The sequence below is a fragment of the Rhineura floridana genome, chromosome 11 (assembly GCF_030035675.1).
Source record: "Rhineura floridana isolate rRhiFlo1 chromosome 11, rRhiFlo1.hap2, whole genome shotgun sequence".
In the NCBI taxonomy this organism is placed as follows: domain Eukaryota; kingdom Metazoa; phylum Chordata; class Lepidosauria; order Squamata; family Rhineuridae; genus Rhineura; species Rhineura floridana.
In genome coordinates, this window is record NC_084490.1 from 32,660,436 (window position 1) to 32,688,199 (window position 27,764).

Here is a 27,764-nt window from a genome sequence, read left to right on the forward strand (position 1 = left end):
TCAAGCATCCTGTTTTCACAGTGGCAAACCAGAAGCCTATGAGAAGCCCAAACACAAGAGTGGAGTGCAATAGCACTCACTATTGGGAGAAACATTGTATTTGGTTTATCCCATGCCATTCTAACAAATTTATTTTATGGTCTTAATCCTCCTTCCTCAGCTATTCAGAATATTTCTTACATGAAAGTATACAAATAATATCAATTATGCCTGTCTCCTCCCCATCACACCTACATTTCTAAATCTGATCTCAGATACATTTCAGATATTCCTCTAGAATCCTCTCATTATAGCAATTGTGGCCCATCATTAAAGAAATAATAACACTGGATGATTTTCTTTCATTAAATATGTGAAAACATCTAAGAGCCTTGTAGAATGTTAAATGGTTTAAATTGAGAAATGTCCTATATCAAAGATGAAACAAATAAATAAGTCCGATTTAGTGCATCCATGCATAAACTTTATAAGAATGTAGAAGTGATTAATCATGCTATGAGATTCTTTAATTTTGGGGGTATTTTCCATATTGCTGCTTGGATTTCCCTGTTCCTAAAACTATAAATAATGGGATTAAGAACTGGTGGTAAAACCGTATACAGTACAGCAGAAACCAAGTCCACAGTGGGAGAGGAAAGTGCTTTAGGCCTCATGTATGAAAACACAGCTGTGACAAAGAATAAAGTAAACACAGTCAGGTGGGGAGTGCAGGTGGAGAAAGCTTTATATCTGCCTTGAACCGAGGGGATCCGCAACACAGCAGAGAAGATGTAGCCATAGGAAGCAAAGATGAATGCAAAACAAAATGCGTCCACAGAGAACCCAATGATGAAAATCAATAATTGATTTACTCTTGTATCACTACAAGAAATATTTTGTAACTGAGGAATGTCACAGAAATACTGTCTAATAATATTGGAGCCACAGAAATCTAGCCTGAAAGTGAAACTGGTTAGTAATACTGCATCGAACATGTTGCCAATCCAACAAGCAGCTGCCATTTGGATACAGGCATCCCAGTTCATGATGAGCGAATATTGTAGAGGATGACACATTGCAACGTAACGGTCATAAGCCATGACAGTGAGCAAGGTAAGTTCACCACCCACAAATGTGACAACTAAGAAGACCTGTGTGACACATCCAGAAAAAGAAATCATTTTGTTGTTTGTCAGTGAAATGGCTATGGACTTGGGAAGAGTAGTGGAGATGAAACAAACATCTATCAGTGACAGGTTGATCAAAAAGAAGTACATGGGACTGTGAAGGTGGTGGTCTAGGATAACAGCTGTGATGATGAGAAGATTTACAACTATGGCTGTTAAGTAAATGAAGACAAACATCACGGAATGCAAAATTTGTGTATCATGATAATCAGGAAACCCCACCAGAAGGAATGCTGTCGGAGTAGATTGGTTGGCCATTTCATTTATTTGGATCCTTCTGCAGAAATAAGTTAAACAATTGTGAGTCAGAGGATATTTATACATTTTGGGATACTATTTTATTGCAGCAGTAGAAGGAATGCTTCGATTTCAATAAATGTTGTGACCTCCTCACTACCAACTCAAATACTTTACAGGAAGTCCCTCTCCCATTGTTCACTAAACGCTGTCAACACCCTCAACATCAGTGTCCTTGTTACTTCTGCCCCCTTATACAATTCTGAATTTGGAAAGGCAACTGTTCCTGGAAAAAGTAGTAGTCCAAGCAGCTGGTTGGGAGCTTCCAATTCTTTTCTGTACCTGTCCATTACTGAAAACCCTGTTGTGTCTAGTAAAAGGCTGAAAATTGAAAACTCAAGCGACAGACTGGACATGTACAAACTTATGCTATGTTGTAAGCCTTATTTGAGCCTTATGGAAGTTACCTGTGGAGATTTGTTTTTAAAAGAAAATAATTAAATTTGTTAGATGACCAAGGGAAAGGCACTGTATATTTTATTAGAGTCATTTTGGGACAATTTGGTGTCTAACAAAAACATCATATTACTCTCTGTTTGCTTGGTTTAAACACGCTCCAAATTGTGGCAAAGGCATGTTAGCCACAAAGTCTTGCAAAGTATGATCCCCAAAATGGAGATGTTTTGCAAGATAGTGTGTTCTACTTGCAGTTTCTCTGCCAGAATCTTTCTCAGAAAAAGTTCTTTGACTAAGCAATAACTACCCCATAAGCTAAAGATGGATGGGACAGTCTATTTCCACTTTTTGCCAATTTTGCATGTGCTTATTTGTAAGTCTGTTCTGTTCCATTGCTGAATTAATCTGAGCATATATATATTTCATCTGAATGTACACATTTCTAAATATATTTTATATAAAAATACATTTTAATACATTTTTCTGTTCTTTCTTTTTTTTTTTTTTTGAGCCAAGAACTGTATCACAAAATGCAGAGACATGAGAAAACTCAAGGGTCCGTTCTTATCGGTGTATTGGTGCACCAGATGCAAATTATGTCAGCCCATATAAATGTGCTCCAGAAAAGTTCTCCATCCCAACCAAAACCAGTGGCTAGTAAATATAAACAATCCTGATGTGGGGACCTTGGGAGAAGAAGAGCAATGGCTGAAGAAAGAACGAATAGACAATACCATTCTCTGGTAATCATTGAAATCAGTTGCGGTCTTTGAGTTCTAGTGATCTCCACACAAGCAAAACCTAAAGGACTGGTTGAAATATTTTCAAGTTCACAGGTCTGGTACTTATTAAAAGACATATTGTTATGTATTGGTAACTTGAGAGCCAGAGTTGTATAGTGGTGTACTACAACCTGGGAGACCAAGTCTGAAATCCCCACACAGCCATGAAGCTCACTGAGTGACTTTGGGCGAGTCAGAGTCTCTCAACCTAATCTACCCCACAGGATTGTTGTGAGTATAAATTGGAAGGTGAAGAGCCACATACGCCACCTTGAATTCCTTGGAAGAAATGTGAATATAAATAAATAAGTAAATATTTTTTTTTTACTGTCAGTCAGCTCCCTTTTGCGATGTCTATGAAGTATTGATTGAATAAATTTATGACACTGAAAGTGAATAGATCTTGCTGTATGTGTTTGGAATAAATAATGTTTATTCCTTGTTCAGGTGTCTACACCATTGTTAAAAGATCCCATAGCATAAAAGCTCTATCTGGTGGAAATGAACAAAAGCATTTCAGAGAGCTCCGAAGGAGAGCCCGATTCCCTGAATTCAGTGCATTCAGCAAAACGTTGAATGTAGAGTCAATGCACTGCATGGGAACTGTACTTTAGACTCCTCTACCTGTCTGGAAGCCCAGTCACACAGGATTCCAAATCATGTGTTCCTGTTCATAAAATTGAATGTAAGTTCTCTATTCAAACCTTCTAGTTTAACTGAACATGAAGAGATCAGGTGAATATATGCTTTTCCTGTCCATTTTTATCCTAACACTCCTGTGAAATATATAAGGTTGAGAGCTAGTGACTAGCTCAATGTCACCCAGTCACTTTCATAGATGAGTAAGGATTTGAATGTGGGACTCCAGATCCTAGTCTAGCAATCTGACCAGTTGTGGAATGCACACTCATCCCACAATGCTTTTGATGGCCTTTGCAGAGTTTAATATTATTTTGAAAATCTCTAGAATCTGAGCAGAAGTGACAATGGCACCAAATTAACGTACTATAAGTGTTCAACATCAGAAGGAAAGCCTCTTCAAGAACATTAAACTATGATTTTTTTTAACAAACTATTCTTGATCTCCAACCCAAAATACAACAGCTCACCAGCCTTATGGCACAATTATTCAATAGGACCACCTTGGCTTTCTGCCAATAAAAGATAATGCAATCAGATTACAGACATAGGTTTTTTTGTGATAAACAAAAAAATAATCATTACATGTCAAATGTCTAAAAAGAGAAAAGAATCCCATTTCAAAGTTTGGAATGAGATAATATCAAGTATATTCATCCTGAGATTTTTCTTTTTAAAAGAGAGCATTCACAGAGGCCATCTGGGATAGCACCACCATCTTTTGGCATAGCAATTTGTCATATTGTTCTCTCTCTCTCTGTTTCTCTGTCTTTAAAATGTGCTTTTGATCTGTTGAAAAGAAAATAGCATACCAATCTACATATTATCTAAGAGCAAGGAAGCTTGCTTGGATCATGTCCTAGGGCAGAAGACCAATTAGCAGAATTGTGAAACAGCACAGAACCAATCAACATATAGGATGGTTTGAAAATTTAACCCCCCTCCAACACACAGTCTATGGCAGGACCTAAGAACAACTCAATTTCTTGATGTGGAAAATCAATCTTAAAGAACATCTACTATGTTGAAAAAAATAACCATAAACAAGAGCTGAAGGGATGGACTTCCTGTCATTTTTCTTGCACCGCTTGAACAGTTCCTATTCTAGTGACTGTACTATCACATATTATTTTAGGGAATACCCAATTTTTTTTTCAAAAAAAAAAATAACCTATATAAAACCTCTCTCAATGAGTTGGCATCTTCATTTGTTGAACAATAAATCTAATTGGCAGTCAAGGATGCAAACTGAAGACCCAGTCATTGAAAGCTTCCCCTTATCATAAAAACTGTGGCTATTGAAGAATCCCAGAGTCTCTCCCTGTCATCATTATAGTTGTGCACATGGGGAAATAATGGCAGCATTTGGTCTCACTTTGCTTTCAACTCTAAAATAATATCCTTTCTTGGGAAGTGAATGCAGGTTTGCTCATAACTTTGCATGGAAGTATCCTACCTGCACAGTTTTCCTACAATGGTATTGTTTTCTCCTATTTTAAAGTAAATAGAAAAAATCCACTTTTATAAGTTTTCTAACCTCCACATTAAACCCTCTCCTGCATTCATAATCTTTTCACAACTGAAATCTTAGGAGCTCTGACTTTTTTTTAGGATGAACTAAGGGGTTTCTACTCACCTCTGCTTCTCTCGGTGGATGAGGGTGCCATTGTGCTTGAGTCTGATCTTTATTTGAAGAGACATGTGCCCATAAGGAGGAGGTTGAGTCATCCTTGTTTTCTGCACTATTTCCAGGATTCTCTCTTTGGAGAACATTGCAGTCCCATGATGTTATGCAAAACAAATGACAGAGTTGCCCATTCTCCTCACTAGTTCATTTCCTTCTAACTTAGGAACATAGGAAACTGCCTTATGTTGAATCAGACCATTGCTTCAGCTATGCCAGTATTGTTGGCACTGACTGGCAGCAGTTCTCCATGGTTTAAAGCAAGGGTCTTTCCATGGAAATGCCAAACATATAATTTAAGTCCTTTGATATAGAAAGCATGAACTGTGCCACTGACCGATGGATTTTACTTTAATCCAGCCCTAAACCTCTAATATGTAATGAATGTAGCGACTAATTGGTAAATTCCGTTCATATAGTATGAGATATGCATTTGAAAGGATGGTGCTTGATTCTAATATGTTTCCTTTGAGAAACATGGCTGGCTCCAGCTTGAATAACGTCCTGAAACTGTTCCTTAAGATGTTTTTCTGGGCACCGTGTTGTGAAAGGAGTAAATGATCAGGAATAATTAATCTCATTACCAAAACACTCTGGAAATACCATTGGAGGAATATTGTACTTCTACTTTTTATATATATATGTATATATATATCCTGAGAAGTGAAACTCTGTTTGAGAATATTTCTTGGCAGTGCCACAGTTTTCAGCATTACAGTAGCATACATTACTGGCAGGCATGTATTTTGAATTCTCTTTCAGGAGTGCAGTATGGAAAAAGCTGGTGGAAGAAAAGTGGGTGAGAGTTCTGACATTTCCTGTAGTACTTTTTAGTGTGATTGAAACCTAAATCCTCTGAAGAACTGGAAGATTCTGCACAAAGCAAGTGTGTACCTGGAAGGTAGGTAGTAATGAGAGGAGGATGTTGGCTCTCAGCAGACAGGGGGAATATTCAAACTGACTCAGGTAAGATGTTCAACCAGCAGAAGAGTGTAAGTGATTAGCACTGTGTTGTACTGAAGACTAGAAGTCAATTTAGTGGGGAACGCTGAGAAACACAGCAGTCATGCCCTCATTTATTTATTTATTTATTTATTTATTTATTTATTTATTTATTTATTACCTGCTCTTTACCCAAAGGTCCCAGGGCTGGCTACAACACTTTTAAAATACATAATTAAAAATAGTTAAAAAGCAACCCAAACAACATCACAGAAAATAGTGTGGGTCCTAAAAGAATACATCTCAGGTGTCAAAGGCCAGGGTAAAGAGGTGCATCTTCAGCATTCACCGAGAGTGGTACAATGAAGTTTCCAGATATACCTCAGCAGGGAGAGAGTTCCACAGCTTAGGGTCTGCCACAGAGAATGCCCTCTCCCGAGCCATCCCACCCCCTGAACTTGGCAGAACTCCTGGGTTATCCTCCATACTTCTGCCACCCAGAGGGTGGTGGACCTGCCAAAATTCTGTCTCTGCTAATCTCAAGAGGATCTGTAGGGAAGGAGGTGGTCTTTCAGATATTTGGGGCCTAAATCATTCAGAGCTTTAAACACTAATGTGAGCATCTTGAACTGGGCCCCGAAATGAACTGGCAACCAATGCAAATGTTATAAGTTAGGGGTTATATGAGTTCTCAAGGGAACCCCAGCCAGTAATCTGGCTGCTGAATTTTGGACCAGGTGAAGTTTCAGAGTTGTCTGCAAGGGCAGTCCCATGTAAAGCACATTGCAATAATCCAGTGTGGGAGTTACCAGAGCATAGAGTACTGTGGCCAAGTCTTCTCTGCCCCAAAGGTGGTGGAGCAGGTGAACCAGTCAGAGGTATAAAAAGGCGCTTCTAGACACTGAGGCCTTCTGAAACTTCAATGACAGTGTTGGATCCAGGAATATTCTCAGGCTGCAGTCCTTCAAGGAAAGAGCAACCCCATTTAGAATAGGCCATCTTCCCACCTCCTGGACATGAGAACTCTGATAACATTACACCTCTGTCTTTCCAGCATTCAGCCTCAGTCCATCACTGCCTCCAGGCACCGGTTCAACACCTCAACTGCCTCTCCTAATTCAAATGGAAGAGAGAGTTACAGCTGGATGTCATATGCATATTGATGGCACCTCACTCCAAATCCCTTGATGACAGCTCCCGGTGGCTTCATTTAGATGTTAAATAGCATGGGGACAAGATGGAACCTTGTGGAACACCACAGGCTAATTCTCATGGTGCTGAACAGTAGCCTCCCAAAATTACTTTTTGAAGAAGATCTGGAAGTATGAACAGAACCACCGAAACACAGTGCACCAATCCCCACCTCTTCAAGATGTTCCAGAAGGTTACCATGGTGAACCATATCAAAAGCAGTATTGCCATTACAGAGGAAAGATCCAGAAAGACAGACACACAAGAAGATGGTTGGATAAGGAGGAGGAGGAGTAATTCTCAACTTTGCAAGCCCAATTCTGCCCCAGTTGCTCCTCAATGCACAGGGAAATGGAGACCACGAGGAAAAGGATGACTTCCCACCTATATGTTTTTCACCAATGCCTACAGAAAAAAATGAGACCATATATTATCTTGCCAGCTATGAAAATGCTAGTGATTATATGGGTTTTTGACTTTTAATAAACTAAGGTAGCCTCTTTCATTCATTTCCACAATGAAAAGTATACCATGTGCCAAGAAAAATAAAGTGTAAGCATGTAGTAAATGGAGAATAAGAATCCAAAATACACATACACCAAGAAAATATCAGTGTGATTTATTTTTATTTTTTTGGTTCAGGGATTTGATTGTTTTCAGACACAAAAACAAAGAGCTTATTGCAACATCTCCTGAGAATCTTTGCTCTAGGGAAGTTTGTTTTATTTTCTTTGGGTTTTGTGAAGAAAACATGAGCAATAGGTGCACCATTTGGATTTCATCTATGCTTGGTAAAAGATGCGCAGTGTGACACAATGACTTACACCAGGAATTAATTTGGGCCTTTTGTTTTGAATGGAATTTAACCTATAGCAACTAACCAATCAATCAAATATACATTATGGACAACCAAACATTAACGAAAGAAAGCACTAACCGGAAAAAATATCTCAGGCAGAACAGGCAGGAATGGAGTCATCCTCCCACCCAGCAACACCTGCAAGAGCTCCAAGAGGGATGGGACAGGCCCAGGCCTATGAGAGGCTTTGGCCATGCTACCACCAGCCTCTTTGTGCATCAGCTTTCCCACCCACATTCCCTCTGTTTAGTGCATCCATGCCAACCTAGATTACTTGCTGTAATCAATAAAGTAACTCAATTATTTTTCTTTAAATATATTTATTCATATTAAAGCATTTACCAGGACAAATGTACAACTGCAACAAGTTTTTCCAAGTGTGTCAGTAAATCAGTTAAACAAGGAATTTTTCACATCAAAGATATCTGACATCATCATCATCATCATCATCATTATACAACACCTCTATTACACAGCTAATAAATTTAAGGAAGATGATAGCGTAGCATCCCTCTTAACCAATATGGAGTCTTGAATTTGAAGTGAGCGAGATTCATGACCAAATTGTTGGACCAATTTTGAGATCAACTTTAGGAGTACGTTTATTTTTCATTTCTTATTTATTTCATTATTATACTTTCATTGCAAAATAGAAATCACTAGTGCTTACTTATAAAACATATTACCATCAACGCATTTAAAATTTTAAACTGGTTATACATTTTTTAGACAAAATTAAGAGATACTTTTGTAACAATTCAATAATCATCAAAAAAGAAGAAAGTAAAGGGAAGGGAAGACAGAGGACAAACAAAACAAGACAAAACCCAATAACAATATGACTCAGACAAACAAACAACAAATAGAACAGTCCAACACAAAAAATAAAAGCAGATCAAACACTCTCTAAGCCAATGAGTTCATTACATTGTTTTGTTATTTTCTTTCCTTGTTTTACCCCAAGAGTCTATGTTATTTTGCTGAAGTTGTTCCCATAATTTAATAAACCATTCTTTTAAGCAAGGCATCTTTTTTTCTTTTCAATGGTTTACTATAAAGCAGCTTTGATACTAATAAAGCAGCTTATCTTTTTTTGAGGGGTGAGGGAGGTTGCATCTTTTTAATAGATTAGTATATTGAGCCTTTATAGCAGGTGCAGGAAACCTTTGTCCCTATAGATATTGATGAACTACAACTCCCATTATCCCTGACCATTGGAGATCATATACTCTAAGATATTGTCTATATTAAATGAAATTTCTTGACAAAATCTCTCTGTCTCTGGATATACACTTCCAATAAAGATAATTACTGTTTTTGTAGATCTTAGATAATCTTAATGTTGTTGCATACCAACATGTCCTTAACTGAATGTTCTGTTAACAATATGGATATTGTGCATCTTAATCCAGAAATAGTTGCATGTTTCTTCTAGTATTCTTTCACAGCTTTCCCAATTTTGAACATAACATGGGTCCTATATTTTCTCCAATGTGAATTATATTCTGATATAATAATATAGAAAGAGCGTACTGAATCAGGCCAATGGCTCATCTAGTCCAGCATCCTGTTCCCACACTGTTAGGCCAGATGCCCATGAGGCCCAAAGACTTGAGTACGACAGCACTCTCTATTTTGGGCAGCATTTTATTTCGTTTATCCCATATTATTCTAACAAACTTATTTAACAGTCTTAATCCTCCTTCCTCATTTCTTAACAAACTATTCAGAAAATTTCTTCTGTGAAAATACACAAATAATGTTAATCATATCTGTCTTCTGCCCACCACACCTACATTTCTAAATTTGACCTCAGATAAATTTCAGATATTACCCTACAATCCTCTCATGGTAGCAATTGTGGCCTATAATTGAAGAAATAATAACACTGGAGGATTTTGCTTCACTATATCTGTGAAAACATCTAAGAGCCTTGCAGCATGTTACATGGTTTAAAATAAAAAAATGTCCTGTATTCCTGCAGAAAGGAATAAATCTACTTTTCTAAATTCAGCCTGAGGTGTAGATTTAGTGCATCCATGCATAATGTTTACAAGAATGTGGGATGAATCATGCTATGATATTCTTTAATTTTGGGGGTATTTTCCATATTGCTGCTTGGATGTCCCTGTTCCTGAAACTATAAATAATGGGATTAAGAACTGGTGGTAAAACCGTATACAGTACAGCAGAAACCAAGTCCACAGTGGGAGAGGAAAGTGCTTTAGGCCTCATGTATGAAAACACAGCTGTGACAAAGAATAAAGTAAAGACAGTCAGGTGGGGAGTGCAGGTAGAGAAAGCTTTATATCTGCCTTGAACCGAGGGGATCCACAACACAGCAGAGAAGATGTAGCCATAGGAAGCAAAGATGAGTGCAAAACAAAATGAGTCCACAATGAACCCAATGATGAAAATCAATAATTGATTTACTCTTGTATCACTACAAGAAATCTTTTGCAACTGAGGAATGTCACAGAAGTACTGTCTAATAATATTGGAGCCGCAGAAATCTAGCCTGAAAGTGAAACTGGTTTGTAATACTGCATGAAACAGGTTGCTTACCCAGCAAACAGCTGCCATTTGGATACAGGCATCCCAGTTCATGATGAGTGTATATTGTAGAGGATGGCAGATTGCAACGTAACGGTCATAAGCCATGACAGTGAGCAAGGTAAGTTCACCACCCACAAATGTGACAACTAAGAAGACCTGTGTGACACATCCAGAAAAAGAAATCATTTTGTTGTTTGTCAGTGAAATGGCTATGGACTTGGGAAGAGTAGTAGAGATGGAACAAACATCTATCAGTGACAGGTTGATCAAAAAGAAGTACATGGGACTGTGAAGGTGGTGGTCTAGGATAACAGCTGTGATGATGAGAAGATTTATAAGTACGGCTGTTAAGTAAATGAAGATAAACATCACAGAATGCAAAATTTGTGCATCATGATAATCGGAAAACCCCATCAGAAGGAACGCTGTCAGAGTAGATTGGTTGGCCATTTCATTTATTTGGATCCTTCTGCAGAAATAAGTTAAACAATTGTGAGTCAGAGGATATTTATACATTTTGGGATACTATTTTATTGCAGCAGTAGAAGGAATGCTTCGATTTCAATAAATGTTGTGACCTCCTTACAACAAACTCAAGTCCTTTATAGGAAGTCCCTATCCCATCTTTCACTAAATGCTGGCCCCACCCTCAACATCAGTGTGCTTGCTACGTCTGCCCCCTTATAGCATATTGAATTTGGAAAGGCAACTATTCCTGGGACTACAATAGCAGTGCAAGATGCCAGTGATCAATTTGCTTAGTTGGGGATTCCAATTCCTTTTTGTACCTGTCCATTGCTGAAAACCTTGCTGTATCTAGTAAAAGGTTGAAAATGGAAAGCTCAATGAACATATTGGAAATCCTCTAATATATGATACTTTGTAAGCCTAATTTGAGCCTTATGGAAGTTACCTATGGAGATTTGTTTTACTTAAGTAAATAATTAAAATTGTTAGATGACCAAGGGAAAGGCAATGCATATTTTGGGGAGATCTTGTGGAACAATTTGGTGTGTAACATCATATTACTCTTTGTTTGCTTAGTTTGAACAAGCTCCAAACCCTAATATAGGACTGTTAGCCACAAATATTTGCAAGGTATTGTTCCCCAAAATGGGGATGTTTTCCAAAAGAGTGTGTTCCACTTGCACTTTCTCTGCCAGAATATTTCTCAGAAAGAGTTCTTTGACTGATTAATAACTTCCCCATAAATTAAAGATGGATGGACCAGTCTATTTGCAGTTGGTGTCAACTTTGCATGTGTTTATTCATAACGTTGTTCTGTTCCATTGCAGTATTAATCTGTGCCTATATATGAAAATGGAAATGGACTGCCTTCAAGTCGATTCAAATTTATGGCGAGGCTATGAATAGGGTGTTCATGGTAAGTGGTATTCAGAAGTGGTTTACCATTGCCTTCCTCTAAGGCAGAGAGGCAGTGACTGGCCCAAAGTCACCCAGTGAGCTTCATGGCTATGTGGGGATTCAAATCCTGGTCTTCCAGGTTGTAGTACGACACTCTAACCACTACATCACACTAGCTCTTGTGCATCTATCTATCTGTCTATCTATCTATCTATCTATCTATCTATCTATCTATCTATCTATCTATCTGAAAATTTTTATATTTATTTATTTATTATTTGATTTATATTCTGTCCTTACTCCCATCAGGTGCCCAGGGTGGCAAACGAAAGCACTAAAAACATTTTAAAACCTCATAAAAAACAGACTTTAAAATGCATTAAAACAATACATATTAAAAAACGTTATTTTAAAAAATCTTGCAAGACAACTTTAAAAAAAGATTAAAAACATATTGTTTTTTAAAAGAAGAGGTTCAAAAATATATTAAAAAGCAATTCAAACACAGACACAGCCTGGGATAAGTCTCAACTTAAAAGGCTTGTTGAAAGATGAAGATATCCAATAGGTGCTGAAAAGATAACAGAGATGGCGCCTATCTAATATTTAAAGGGGGGGAATCCCACAGGGTGGCTGCCGCCACACTTAAGGTCTGTTTCCTATGTTGTACAGAATGGACCTCCTGATAAGATTGTATCTGCAGGAGGCCCTCACCTGCAGAGTGCAGGGATTGACTGGGTATATAAGGAATAAGACGGTCTTTCAGGTACCCTGGTCCCAAGCTGTATAGGGCTTTGTACACCAAAAGTAGAAACTTGAACTTGGCCTGGTAGCGAATGGGCAGCTAGTGCAATTCTTTCAGCAGTGGGGGACATGTTGGTGATACCCTGCCCCAGTGAGCAGTCTCACTGCAGCGTTTTGCAACAGCAACAGCTTCTGGACCAGAGCTTGGAAAAACTACTTTTTAAAACTATAACTCCCATCAGCCCCAGCCAGCATGGCCACTGGATTGGGCTGATGGGAGTTGTCGTTCAAAAAAGTAACTTTTCCAAGCTCTGTTCTGGATCAACCTCAAGGGCAGCCCCACATAGAGTGCATTACAGTAATCCAGCTTGGAGGTTACCAGTGCATGGACAACAGTGGTCAGGCTATCTCAGTCCAGAAATGGCCACAGCTGTCTTACCAGCCTAAGTTGGTAAAAGGCATTCCTAGCCACTGAGGTCACCTGGGCCTCTAACGACAAAGATGGATCCAGGAGCAGCCGCAGACTACGGACCTGCTCTTTCAGAGGGAGTACGACCCCATCCAAAATAGGATACTCAACAATTATTTGAACTTGGGAACCACCAACCCACAGCGCCTCTGTCTTGCTAGGATTCAGACATTTGCATTTAAAAACATAGTCAAATATGCAATTTTATAATAAAATATGAATTTAAATATATATTTAATCTCAATGTACATGTTTCTAAAACTATATTTATCTTAAAATACATTTTAATACAGTTTTTTTGGGGGGGGGAGGGTTTGAGCCAAGAACTATATCACGGAATGCAGAGACATGGGAAACCTCAAGGATGTGTTGTGATCTACTTTTTGGTCCATCAGATGCAAATTAGGTCAGCACATAAAAATGTGTTCCAAACAAAATTCATAGCTTTATTGCTGAATAAGGATTTGCATGTGGGACTCTTAGTCCCAGTCTGGCAATCTGACCATTTGAGGAATGCACACTCCTCCCACAATGCTATATAAAACCCTCTCTCAATGAGTTGGCAACTTCATTTGTTGAACAATAAATCTAATTGGCAGTCCAGGATGCAAGCTGAAGACCCAGTCATTGAAAGCTTCCCATTATCTGAAAAGCTGTGACTATAGAAGAATCCCAGAGTCTCTCCCTGCCATCATTGTATATGTACACAAGAGGGAATGATGGCAGCACTTGGTCTCACTCTGTTTCCAATTCTAAAATCACACCCTTTCTTGGGAAGTGAATGTAGGTTGCTCATAGCTTTGCATGGAAGTATCCTACCTGCACAGTTTACCTACGATGGTATTGCCTTCCCCTATTTCATAGCAAATAGAAAAAGTCCACTTTTACAATAGTTTTCTAACCTCCACATTAAACCCTCTCCTGCATTCATAATCTTTTCACAACTGAAATTCCAGGCATCTTAGGAGCTCTGGCCTTTCTTTAGGATGAACTAAGAGATTTCGACTCACCTCTGCTTCTCTTGGTGGATGAGGGTGCCATTGTGCTTGAGTCTGATCTTTATTTGATGGTGCATGTGCTATAAGGAGGAGGTTGAGTCATCCTTGTTTTCTGCACTATTTCCAGGAGTCTCTCCTTGGGGAACGTTGCAGTCCCATGATGTTATGCAAAACAAATGACAGAGTTGCCCATTCTCCTCACTAGTTCATTTCCTTCTAACTTAGGAACATAGGAAACTGCCTTATGTTGAATCAGACCATTGCTTCAGCTATGCCAGTATTGTTGGCACTGACTGGCAGCAGTTCTCCACGGTTTAAAGCAAGGGTCTTTCCATGGAAATGCCAAACATATAATTTAAGTCCTTTGATATAGAAAGCATGAACTGTGCCACTGACCGATGGATTTTACTTTAATCCAGCCCTAAACCTCTAATATGTAATGAATGTAGCGACTAATTGGTAAATTCCGTTCATATAGTATGAGATATGCATTTGAAAGGATGGTGCTTGATTCTAATATGTTTCCTTTGAGAAACATGGCTGGCTCCAGCTTGAATAATGTCCTGAAACTGTTCCTTAAGATGTTTTTCTGGGCACCGTGTTGTGAAAGGAGTAAATGATCAGGAATAATTAATCTCATTACCAAAACACTCTGGAAATACCATTGGAGGAATATTGTACTTCTACTTTTTATATATATATGTATATATATATCCTGAGAAGTGAAACTCTGTTTGAGAATATTTCTTGGCAGTGCCACAGTTTTCAGCATTACAGTAGCATACATTACTGGCAGGCATGTATTTTGAATTCTCTTTCAGGAGTGCAGTATGGAAAAAGCTGGTGGAAGAAAAGTGGGTGAGAGTTCTGACATTTCCTGTAGTACTTTTTAGTGTGATTGAAACCTAAATCCTCTGAAGAACTGGAAGATTCTGCACAAAGCAAGTGTGTACCTGGAAGGTAGGTAGTAATGAGAGGAGGATGTTGGCTCTCAGCAGACAGGGGGAATATTCAAACTGACTCAGGTAAGATGTTCAACCAGCAGAAGAGTGTAAGTGATTAGCACTGTGTTGTACTGAAGACTAGAAGTCAATTTAGTGGGGAACGCTGAGAAACACAACAGCCATTCCCTCCATAGCTTTAGTGATAGAGAGATGCCCTGGCACCACCTGAGGGATGCAAAGGATCTGAATGTTAGTCTTAACCTTAACAAAAACACAAAGATCAAAAGAGAGTTAAGGTAGACATATAAGGCACAACATGAAGTAGAACAAAAAGTTAATACACATGAATTGTAAAACCAACATAAAATCACTAATGAAATTCTACACACAGTAATAAAACAATGCCTGCACAAGAGGAAATACAAAATACAAAGTATAGCCAAACGTGTTTCGAGAAGAGTCTTCTTCAGTAGCCTGGTGATTTAATAGACATATACTACAAAGGGCAGAAGATAAAAAACATATTTCAACATTAATTACTCATTTTGAGTTTCTCTGGATTTTAAAATAACCCATCTGTTTTAGGGGGATACTGTAAGCCAATTACCCTTGGATAAAGACTGATACATTGGCAATTCAAAGAAGCAAAATCTCTGTATAAAAAGAATTTAAAATTACATTACAATGAAATGGAATTGCAGTCGAGGGGCGAAATAAAACACAGAGACGTCAGCTTGGGTTGAACAAGGGCCACTTTATTAAATTACATTAAACAAAAACCCAATTTAAAGTGACCTGCAGAAGGAAAACCTAGGTGCGGAAACTGTCTATAAGCAAGTATCTTGCCATACAGCTCTCGGGCGACCAGCCCCTGCCGGAGGAAGGGCAAGCCCATGTGCTTACCTTTACCCAGGCCACACCTTGTAGGTGAGTAGGGGGGCCTTCCTATGTCATCCTTGCCCGGGGCCAGATAACCCTTGGGTAGATGAGATAAGTTGGCCCCAGAGGCAGCCCATATCCTGCCCTCAAGCCGGAAAGCTCTGACAGACAGGCCTCCGAAACCACCAATCACCTCCAAAGGTGCCTAAGGGGGCCACCTAGCTGTCCTTACCTATTTCCCTTCCCGCACCTTCCCGCACCAGTGCTAAAATGATCTGCCCAGTAGGGCATTAACTTCCAATGCAAATTTGGCAAATTAGCCAAAACCACCTATTGATCACAACGCCCCCTAACCCGATCCCCTCCCACTTCCATAGTGTGGAGCAGGCAAAAAGCCTGCCTGCCAACGAGGGTGGGCAGGATAAAAATTCCTACTCGGCCCCGAAGCGACCCCTAGGCACACCATGAAAGAGGGAGGGCGGGGTGGGCATCGCACGAGCAAAGAGGGGATAGGAAGGGGTGGCTGGGCTTAAATAGGCCCTTAAACCCCACCGCTTCACGCTGCGCGTCGCACACGTGTAATAGACGTGATGCGCAACTTTGCCCCAACAGAAGATGGAGGCAGCAGCTTCGCCTCCGACTGCAACTAGGCCCCACTCAGCTGCGTGGTGAGTGAGGCTTCATTAATCATAATAAAAAGAATTAGTAAAGCGAATATTTCACCATTGACACATACAATTTCTTCCTGTTGGCATATTTCAAGAAACAGTAATACATTTTCACCAATATTATATATCCATCCAAGGCATATTAGTGTATTTTCAATTCCTTATCAGCCAGATTATTATAAGCATATTCAGTACAGGGCCTAAAGACACAAGACGGCTGTCCTCATGTGCTTTATGTAGTCATTTTGTGCATTACACTATACGTGCACCTTGTCTCTCTTTTGAGCACTAGAAAGTGAATTACACACAGGAAGGTGGATAGATGATGATGATGTGTAATTCTCAACCCAACCAGCCCAATTCTTCCCCAATGTATGTGGAAATGGAGACCACCAGGAAAAGGGTGAAATCCCACCAGAGGTTTTCTCCCAATGCCTACAGAAAAAATGATGCCATCTATGAGTTTGTGGGCTATGAAAATGCTATTGATTATATGGTGTTTGGACTTTTAATAAAAGTCATTCGTTTCCACAATGAGAAGTACACAATGTGCCAAGAAAAATAAAGTGTAAGCATGTAATAAATGGAGAATCCAAAACACACATACACCCAGAAAACATCACTGTGATATATATTTTTCCAGTTCCAGGAATTGATTATTCTCAGACACAAAAACAAAGAGCTTATTGCAAGATCTCCTGAGAATCTTTGCTCTAGGGAGGTTTGATTTATTTTTGTTGGGTTTGGTGATGAAAACATGAGCAATAGGTGTACCATTTGGATTTAATTTATGCTTAGTAAAGGATTCCCAGTGTGACACAATGTCTTACACCAGGAATTCATTGGGCCTTTTGTTTTTGTATAGAATTTAACCTATAGTGACCAACCAATCAATCAAATATGTATTATGGATGAGCAACCATTAAAGAAGGTACTAACTGGAATTGGGTCATAGAACATAAAACAAATAATTGGGTCATAGAACAAATTAAACCAGAGCTATCATTAGAAGCTAAAATGATGAAACTGATGTTATCATACTTTGGACATATAATGAGAAGACCTGATTCACTAGAAAAGACAATAATGCTGGGAAAAACAGAAGGGAATAGAAAAAGAGGAAGACCAAACAAGAGATGGATTGATTCCATAAAGGAAGCCACAGACCAGAACTTACAAGATCTGAACAGGATGGTTTATGAGAGATGCAACTGGAGGTCACTGATTCATAGAGTCGTCATAAGTCGTAATTGACTTGAAGGCATATAACAACAAAACTGGAAAAATGCATAATCACAACCTCAGGATGAAACTTAGGCTTTACCACCTACCCAGTCTGGTGGCAGAGGCAATGTTTGGCTTGTGGACGTTCACCTTGCACATGGGTTGGGTGGTAGTGGTAAGTGGTAGAAAGTGGCAGCAGTGTTCTTTGGCCTCCAAGTGTTTTCCTTACAAATGACAGGAATGTGGAGAAAGAGAGGAATACTTTTTCCTTTACCTGGCTCTCTGGCCTCAATGGGTCAGTAGGCAGTGGTAGAAGGCCTTTTTCAGGCGCATTCAGGAGTGACAGGGGTGCAGGGGGTACCCATCTACCTTGTACTGATTACTGCAAAGGCATCACTGATGGTGTGGTAGAAGTCACCCCTTTGGGAGGGAGGAAACATTGCTGTTTTGACTGCTTGCTTTTGGTTAGTCATGCGGATGTTGGAGAATTCTGACAAAAGTGGAAATGGGAGTGGAAATTGCTGATGCTTGCCTATTTGTCCCATGTCTGGAATAGAAATGAATTCCGTGAATACAATTGGTATTCACTGTTTTTGCTTTAAATCCAGAAACAATACAAAATTTATTATCCCCCCCATTTGCATTGTGTGTCCTTTCTGTTGAATGAATTAGGTGGAGTAACATAATAACAATGCAATGTACATAATTAATTATGCAAATTACATAAGATATGTAGGTTATGCAATTTTGCCATGGTGGACAGCTAGGCAAATATGTAATTTTGGTTGGAAGATGAACTGCAGCACAAAGGAAACAAGATGCTTTGGGACAAATTCAGGGCAAAATGGAAAGTGATGCCTTCTTACATCCACAGTTGGTTGTGGCCACAGCAGTGCTGGGTAGAAAGTCTTTTTAGGGTTCATTTGTAAGTGGGGGCATAGCCTAGCATTCACTTGGGGCTGGGTGGATAATGCACCAACATGACATTGTGAACCATGCACCCTGTAACCCGATGCTAGCCCAGTTTGCTGAATAGAAGCCACCCACTCAGACAACACCCCCTGCTGCTGGCCCGGGCTGGCTCCACCACATCCAGGACACACTTAAGTGTGCTAAAATATCCCCAGCCATATTAGCATGCTGCACGTGCATGTGTGCCACCACCCACTGCCTTTGAGGGCCTGTTGCAGTCTGCAGCCTGTTTGGGGCACTGGGTATGAAGGAGCATTGCCCACTCACTTTGGCTCCTTCTTAAGTATATCTTTATTGTCAAAGAGATTCATGTGCTGCATCCATCCACTCAAAATAATTATTAAAGGTAGGGTTGCCTGGTCAGAAGCATCCCAAACCCTGAGATTTCAGGGGCCAGCCCTAGTGATGTCATAGGGGACATACACTAGTGATGTCATGGGGGTGTGCCCTAGTGATATAAAAACACAAACACAACTGAGACTGGGTCCTTCGACTTCAGGCAGGACAGTTGGTAAGGATTGACTAGGGATCCTCTGCAACGATACCCATATCAAACCAGGGATGGCCATATAATAGTTTATTGTCAAAACCAGTTGGCCATTGCAAAACATTTTTTTAAAAAAAATATTAATTTTCATTAGCTAAATAAAAGCAGTGACACCTAAGTAAGCCCTGCCTAACATCTTAGGGGAAGAGAAAGACACAATCCTTTTCTATGTTCACTCAACATAATCTTTTTCTATGTTCACTCAAAAGTCCCATTGATTTTCCACACAATCTTAACCATGTCTACTCAAAAGTAAGTCCTACTGAATTCAGTGGGGTTACCTCACAGGTATGTGGAATTAGCATTGCAGCTTTAATCCCAGAAAAGCTTCATATTGGGAAGGTTTTCAAATAGGTTATGAATAAGACAAATAATCTGCTCTCTTTAACAGTCCAGTAAAATTTAAACTTGTTTGACTCCTTAATTAGAAAAAGATACACTGCACCATGTACACTTTTTTAAACTTCTGTTCAAAAATCATTTCAAAAATAAAATGTATAATATGCCATTTTTGTAAGTAATTAAGAAACCCTGCATGTACACTTTTATTCCTACCACTGTTGTGATCTTCTGTTGTAGTGCAATGCGATGCATGTTTAATCAGAATCAATCCAATTCAGAGAAAGTACTCTTTATGCTGCTGAAAGCTATATATTTACTGAATTCTTGATGTGAGACGAGCAGGAAAAGGAAACTGTGGATTTAGACATTGCCTGGGAGGTCAACAAATCACAACCTTTACTTCATTTATTGGCTAAAAACCTGAAAGTGTAGGGATTAGAGCAGCCGGTATTAACAGCAATTTATTTATTTATTTTATTTATTTTATTAAGCTTATATACCGCCCGACTAGCAACAGCTCTCTGGGCGGTGAACATTAAAAATACAATAAAAATAACACAATACAGTATATCACAATACAAAACTGTACAAAAAACTGTACAGTCTAAAATCAAAATATAATAATTTAGAATTAACAGGAATTAAAATGCCTCAGAGAAGAGAAAGGTTTTAACCTGGTGCCGAAAAGATGATAGTGTCGGCGCCAGGTGCACCTCCTCGGGGAGACCATTCCATAGTTCGGGGGCCACCACTGAGAAGGCCCTAGATCTTGTCACCACTCTCTGGGCTTCCCTATGAGTCGGAACCCGGAGGAGGGCCTTCGTAGTAGACCGTAGTGTACGGGCCGGTTCATATCGGGAGACGCGTTCTGACAGATATCGTGGTCCCGCGCCGTATAAGGCTTTATAGGTAAGTACCAACACTTTGAATCTGGCCCGGAAGCATATTGGAAGCCAGTGCAAACGGGCTAGCACAGGTGTTATATGCTCAGACCGCTTAGTTCTTGTTAGCAGTCTGGCCGCCGCATTTTGCACTAGCTGTAGCTTCCGAATCTTCTTCAAAGGTAGCCCTACGTAAAGCGCATTGCAGTAGTCCAGACGCGAGGTTACCATAGCATGTACCACTGATGTGAGGTCCTCCTTACTCAGATAGGGACGTAGCTGGGCTACCAACCAAAGTTGGTAGAACGCATTCCGGGCCACCGAGGCTACATGAGCCTCAAGTGTGAGGGAAGAGTCTAAGATGACTCCCAGACTACACACCTGTTCCTTTAGGGGGAGTGTAACCCCATCCAGGACAGGGTATATATCCACCATCCGATCAAAGAAACCATCCACCAACAGCATCTCAGTCTTGTCAGGATTGAGTCTCAGTTTGTTAGTTCTCATCCAGTCCATTGTCGCAGCCAGGCAACGGTTCAGCACGTCAACTGCCTCACCTGAAGAAGATGTAAAGGAGAAGTAGAGCTGCATGTCATCAGCATACTGATGACAACGCACTCCAAAACTCCTGATGACCGCCCCCAGCGGCTTCATATAAATGTTAAAAAGCATGGGAGACAGAACCGAACCCTGCGGGATGCCACATTGGAGAACCCATGGTGTCCAGCAATGTTCCCCAAGCACTATCTTCTGGAGGCGACCCGCTAAGTAGGAGTGGAACCACTGCCAAGCAGTGCCTCCAACTCCCAACTCCGCAAGTCTCTCCAGAAGGATACCATGGTTGATGGTATCAAAAGCTGCTGAGAGGTCAAGGAGAATCAACAGAGTTACACTCCCTCTGTCTCTCTCCCGACATAGGTCATCAAACAGGGCGACCAAGGCAGTCTCAGTGCCAAAACCAGGCCTGAACCCCGATTGAAATGGATCTAGATAATCGGTTTCATCCAATAGCGCCTGGAGCTGGTCAGCAACCACACGTTCCAGGATCTTGCCCAGGAACGGAACATTGGCTACTGGTCTGTAGCTGCGGAAATCCTCTGGGTCCAAGGAAGGTTTTTTCAGGAATGGTCTCACTGCCGCCTCTTTCAGACAGCCAGGGACCACTCCCTCTCGTAAAGAGGCATTAATCACTTCCTTGGCCCAGCCAACTGTTCCTTCCTTGCTAGTTTTAATTAGCCAAGAGGGGCAAGGATCCAGTACCAAAGTGGTCGCACGAACCTGTCCAAGCACCTTGTCCACGTCCTCAAACTGAACCAACTGAAAATCATCCAACAAAACATGACAAGACTGTGCTCCGGACACCTCAGTAGGATTAACTGCTATTAAATAGGAGCCTAAGTCCCGGCAAATGCATGAGATCTTATGCTGGAAGTGTTCAGCAAATTTATTACATCGAGCTACCGATGTATCTGCCGTATCTTGTAGGCCTGGATGGAGTAGGCCACGAACCACTTTAAAAAGCTCCCGTGGGCGTGAGAGAGATAGTGAATAGTGGCGGCGAAATGTTGTTTTTTTGCCGCCCTCACCGCTCCTACATAGAGCTTAGTAGAAGCACGAACCAGCTCATAATTGCATTCGTCGGGAGTTCGTCTCCATCTCCGCTCAAGCCGCCTCCTGTCTTGTTTCATCGCTCTCAGCTCCGGAGTATACCAAGGAGCTGTATGAGCTCTACATAGGAGAGGGCGTGCAGGAGCGATCGTGTCAACAGCCCGGGTCATCTCTGTATTCCACAGATCGGCCAGGGCTTCGACAGGAGCGCCAGTCTTATCAGCCGGAAAAAACCCCAGAGCCTTTTGAAAACCTTCAGAATTCATTAGCCTCCGGGGGCGGACCAATTTAATAATTGTGGAGGGAGGGCTGACATTTTGGGTTATATTGTTGTGTGCCTCCCCAGTCTCCGAGCCGTGAGATTTCCGGGGTTCCTGCAGTCATCCAAGGTTTGGTTTCCTTTGGGAAGAAGGTCAGCGGAGACTGTGGTGTCTTTATGAAATATGGTTTATTTATTTACACACATTCCAACCTGAGCTTAATATGAAGAGGTTCAATGCATCAGCAGTCCAATATCCAGCTTTTCCATCTGAGTTGCAGGAGGCATCCTAACGCCAGGGTGCAGAGGGATAGCCTCTCTGCCTGCCTGCAGCCCCAGCCATTCTCTAGACACAACTAAAAACACAAGCCTCTGCTAGACTCCAGGAGGGGTGGGAGGCTCTCTTGATGAGTTTCAATGACAAAAGGATCTTCCTGGCTCATTCATCAGTTGCTGGGCACCTAATAGGCCCATTAACTACCTGGCCACTCTATTTGTTTAACAAAGGAGACTCATCTGACCAGCAGAGCGAGTTCCTCATTCCATGGCACAGAATTCCAAATCAGAGACCGGAAGGGGACCCACAGGAATCATCCATTCCAACCCCCATGCTCATAACAATTTCTTTTGAACCAGCCCACCAAGAAACTTAATTTTTTTAAACAAATGAAGGGTCCAGAGATTTTGGCTCTTTTCACACATGGGGCTGATTGTGTTATGTTAACAGATTAAAACGGTAGCACTTCTCTCCCAATTTCAAGAATCCCTTTCACACTGCAGTACCTGTTGCGTTGAGGAACAGCAGCTTTTTCAGCTTATATACCAGCATTTTGCACAACTGCCTTTCACACTGCTTCTTTTCATCCCTCACCCATTATACACATGCACACTGTTACCTGTTGTGTAGGAGCTCTAAGATCTCATCCTGTCATCATGCAAGTCCTTTCCCTTTAGGATCTGACTTTCTAAATTGTTGTATTGACACAGGGGTGTGTGTGGGAAATGCTGTTGCTATCTGCTCCAATATGGGAATACCGGTACAACGTTCACCAGGCAAAAAAATAAATAAAACCTGCATGACTAAACGGCGGGAATGCACTGCATGCTGGGATGCCTGTCATGTGAGCGACTGTAGCTAGCGAAAAACTCCCATGATTTTCCAGATTCCCAGCCCTGCTAATGGATTATTTCTGGTATCATTTATCACAGAAATTTGCTCTAGACTTGCACTACATTCCTCTGGAATTCTGGAGCTAGCTTGAAAGATCAAATATAATGCACAAATTACCAGGTAAGAAATCATCAGAATAACGGAATAAAGTGCAGTGTGAAAGCACCCTAAGGTGACTCACCTGGAGACCCAGAGAGGATCTCCCAAAACTGGAGTCTCCAGGCAAAATCTGGAAACCCTAATTAAAGGCTAAATATCTCTGTCATTAAGAGCTGGGAAGTTGAGGGTTAATGACAGAAAATAACTAAAATTAATTTTGACCTTTTGTTGTTCCTAAGTCCCCAATGTTCTTTTCCACCTTCCTGTCATCCTTCCCCTTCCTTCCTTTCTAAATGGATAATTAAGGCTGACCTTTATGACCTTTGTTTCACCTCTGCCAACAGCAGCACATGACCCCAGGCAGCAACAGGCAGGGATGGAGTCATCCTGCCGCCATGCAACTCCCTCGCAAGAGCTCCAGGAGGAGTGGTGACAGGCCCAGGCCTATAAGAGGCCTTGGCCATGCTACCACAAGCTTCTTTTTTTGTGCATCAGGTTTTCCACAGCCCTTCCTTCTGTTTAGTGCATCCATGCCAAACCTGCTTACTTGCTGTAATCGATAAAATAATTCAATTCTTTTTTCTTAAAATACGTTTATTAACATTGAAACATCTACCAGGACAAATGTACAACTGCTACAAATAACAGTTTTTCCAAGAATGTCAGTAAACAAGTTTTCACATCAAAGATACCTGACAAAGTTTTTATTGTTGTTGTTGTTAAATATAACATCCTCTATTACACAACTAATCAATTTAAGGAGATGGTAGACTAGCATCCCTCTCAACAAATATAGGGCCTTCAATTTGAAGAGAACCAGATTCATGACTAAATTGCTAGACCAATTTTGAGATCGACTTCAGGAGTACAATTATTTTTCATTTCTTATTTATTTCATTATTATTCTTTCATTGCAAAATAGAAATTACTAGTGCTTACTTATAAAACATATTACCATCAACACATTTAAAATTTTAAACCAGTTACACTTTTTTTTTTAAAAAAGACATTCTTCTGTAACAATTAAATAATCATCAAAACAAAGAAGAAAGTAAAGAGGAAGGGAGACAGAGGACAAACAAAACCCAATAAAAGTATGACTCAAACAAACAAAGAAACAAAAAACACAACAAATAGAACAAACAGTCCAACACAAAGAATGAAAGCAGATCAAACGCTCTATAAACCAATCAGTTAATTATACTGTTTTGTTCTTTGCTTTCTTTGTTTTACCCCCAGAGTCCATGGTGTTTTACTTAAGTAGTTCCCATAATTAAATAAACAATTCTTTTCAGCAAGGAGTTTCTTTTCTTTTCAATGGTTTACCATAAAGCAGCTTATATTGTTTTGAAGGGAGGGAGGCAGCATCTTTCAAACAACTTAATACATTGGGCCGTTATAGCAGGTGTAGGAAACCTTTGCACCTATAGATGTTGCTGAACTACATCTCCCGTCGTCCCTGGCCATTGGCGACCACATGCTCTAAGATATTGCCTATATTAAATGAAATTTCTTGAGAAAATTTCTGTGCCTCTGTATATAGACTTCCAATATAGATAATTACTTTTACTGCAGATCTTAGGTAAACTTAGTTGCTGGGTACCAATGTGTCCTTTACTGAATGTTCTTGTAACAATATGGATACCGTGCATCTTAATCCAGAAATAGTTGCATGTTTCTTCTAGTATTCTTTCACAGCTTTCCCATATTTGAACACAACAGGGGTCCTCTATTTTCTCCAATGTGATTTATACTCTGATATGATAACTGAAAAAGAGCCTACTGGATCAGGCCAATGACCCATCTAGTTCAGCATACTGTTTTCACAGTGGCAAACCAGATGCCTATGAGAAGCCCCAAAATAAGAGTTGAGTACAATAGCACTCACTAATGGGGGCAACATTGTATTTGGTTTATCCCACATCAGTCTAATAAATTTATTTAACAGTCTTAATCCTCCCTCCTCATTATTCAGGAAATTGATTACATGAAAATACATAAATAATACTAATCAGGTCTGTCTCCTCCCCACCACACCTACATTTCTAAATCTGATCTCAGATACATTTCAGATATTGCTCTAGAATCCTCTCATGGTAGAATCTGTTGCTGATAATTAAAGAAATCATAATACTGGTGGATTTTCCTTCACTAAATATATGAAAACATCTAAGAGCCTTGTAGAATGTTACATGGTTTAAAATGAGAAATACCCTTTCTCAAAGCAGAAAGGAATATATCTGTGTTTAGCAGTCCAACCAGAGGTACACATTTAGTGTATCCATGCATATTGTTTACAAAAATGTGGAAGTGATTAATCATGTTATGAGGTTTTTTAACTTTGGGGGTATTTTCCATATTGCTGCTTGGATGTCCCTGTTCCTGAAACTATAAATAATGGGATTAAGAACTGGTGGTAAAACTGTATACAATACAGCAGAAACCAAGTCCACAGTGGGAGAGGAAAGTGCTTTAGGCCTCATGTATGAAAACACAGCTGTGACAAAGAATAAAGTAAAGACAGTCAGATGGGGAGTGCAGGTAGAGAAAGCTTTATATCTGCCTTGAACCGATGGGATCCTCAGCACAGCAGAGAAGATGTAGCCATAGGAAGCAAAGATGAGTGCAAAACAAAACAAGTCCGCAATGAACCCAATGATGAAAATCAATAATTGATTTACTCTTGTATCACTACAAGAAATCTTTTGCAACTGAGGAATGTCACAGAAGTACTGTCTAATAATATTAGAGCCGCAGAAATCTAGCCTGAAAGTGAAACTGGTTTGTAATACTGCATGAAACAGGTTGGTTATCCAGGTAGCACCTGCCATTTGGATACAGGCATCCCAGTTCATGATGAGAGAATATTGTAGAGGATGGCAGATTGCTACATAACGGTCATAAGCCATGACAGCGAGCAAGGTAATTTCGCCACCCACAAATGTGACAACTAAGAAGACCTGTGTGACACATCCAGAAAAAGAAATCATTTTGTTGTTTGTCAGTGAAATGGCTATGGACTTGGGAAGAGTAGTGGAGATGGAACAAACATCTATCAGTGAGAGGTTGATCAAAAAGAAGTACATGGGGCTGTGAAGGTGGTGGTCTAAGACAACAGCTGTGATGATGAGAAGATTTATAAGTACGGCTGTTAAGTAAATGAAGAGAAACATTACAGAATGCAAAATTTGTGCATCATGATAATCGGAAAACCCCATCAGAAGGAATGCTGTCGGAGTAGATTGGTTAGCCATTTCACTTATTTGGATCCTTCTGCAGAAATAAGTTAAACAATTGTGAGTTAGTGGATATTTATATCTTTCATGATATTTTATTGCAGCAGTAGAAGGAATGTTTGTATTTCAAGAAATGTTGTGACCTCCTTACAACTAACTTGAGCACTTTTTAGGAAGTCTCTCTCCCATCATTCACTAAACAATGGCCAGAGCTTGGAGAAGTTACTTTTTTGAACTACAACTCCCATCAGCCCCAGCCAGCATGGCCACTGGATTGGGCTGATGGGAGTTGCAGTTCAAAAAAGTAACTTTTCCAAGCTCTGAATGGCCCCATCCTCAATATCAATGTGCTTGCTACTTCTGCCTCCTTATAGCATTTTGAATTTGGAAAGGCAACTATTCCTGAGACTACAATAGCTGTCAAGAGACCAGAGATCAATTTGCTTAGTTGGGGACTTCCACTTCCTTTCTGTAACTGTCCATTGCTGAAAACCATGCTAAGTCTCATGAAAGGATGAACATGGAAAGCTCAAGGAACAGATTGGAAATCCACAAACCTATGGTATGTTGTAAGCCTTATTTGAGCCTTATGGAAGTTACCTGTGGAATTTTTTTTTCCTAAGTAAAGAATTAAAATTGTTAGATGAACAAGGGAAAGGCAATGTATATTTGTTGGAGATATTGTGGAACAATATGGTGTGTAACAAGAACACCATATTACTCTCTGTTTGCTTGGTTTAAACAAGCTCCAAACCCTAATATAGGACTGTTAGCCACAAAGTCTTTCTTACAAAGTACGATTCCCCAAATGGAGATACTTTCCAAAAGAATATTTTCCACCTGTGC

At 40.1% G+C, this 27,764-nt stretch overlaps 3 protein-coding genes across 3 annotated transcripts; all 3 read right to left on the minus strand.

Moving 5' to 3' along the window:
- Positions 1–488: 488 nt before the first annotated feature.
- LOC133367806 (olfactory receptor 14A16-like) lies at positions 489–1,433 on the minus strand. The gene has a single exon (XM_061591909.1). It carries the CDS (start codon positions 1,422–1,424, stop codon positions 489–491), a length of 936 nt encoding a protein of 311 aa, XP_061447893.1. The 5' UTR covers positions 1,425–1,433.
- Positions 1,434–10,026: 8,593 nt separating this feature from the next.
- LOC133367807 (olfactory receptor 14A16-like) lies at positions 10,027–10,971 on the minus strand. Its single transcript, XM_061591910.1, has one exon. It carries the CDS (start codon positions 10,960–10,962, stop codon positions 10,027–10,029), a length of 936 nt encoding a protein of 311 aa, XP_061447894.1. The 5' UTR covers positions 10,963–10,971.
- Positions 10,972–26,000: 15,029 nt separating this feature from the next.
- LOC133367808 (olfactory receptor 14A16-like) lies at positions 26,001–26,945 on the minus strand. The gene has a single exon (XM_061591911.1). The coding sequence runs from the start codon at positions 26,934–26,936 to the stop codon at positions 26,001–26,003; it is 936 nt and encodes a 311-aa protein (XP_061447895.1). The 5' UTR covers positions 26,937–26,945.
- Positions 26,946–27,764: the final 819 nt, after the last annotated feature.

What these genes read in the sequence shown, in the direction of transcription:
- LOC133367806 (XM_061591909.1), bottom strand. Translation starts at nt 1,424, where the DNA reads ATGGCCAACCAATCTACTCCGACAGCATTCCTTCTGGTGGGGTTTCCT.
- LOC133367807 (XM_061591910.1), bottom strand. Translation starts at nt 10,962, where the DNA reads ATGGCCAACCAATCTACTCTGACAGCGTTCCTTCTGATGGGGTTTTCC.
- LOC133367808 (XM_061591911.1), bottom strand. Translation starts at nt 26,936, where the DNA reads ATGGCTAACCAATCTACTCCGACAGCATTCCTTCTGATGGGGTTTTCC.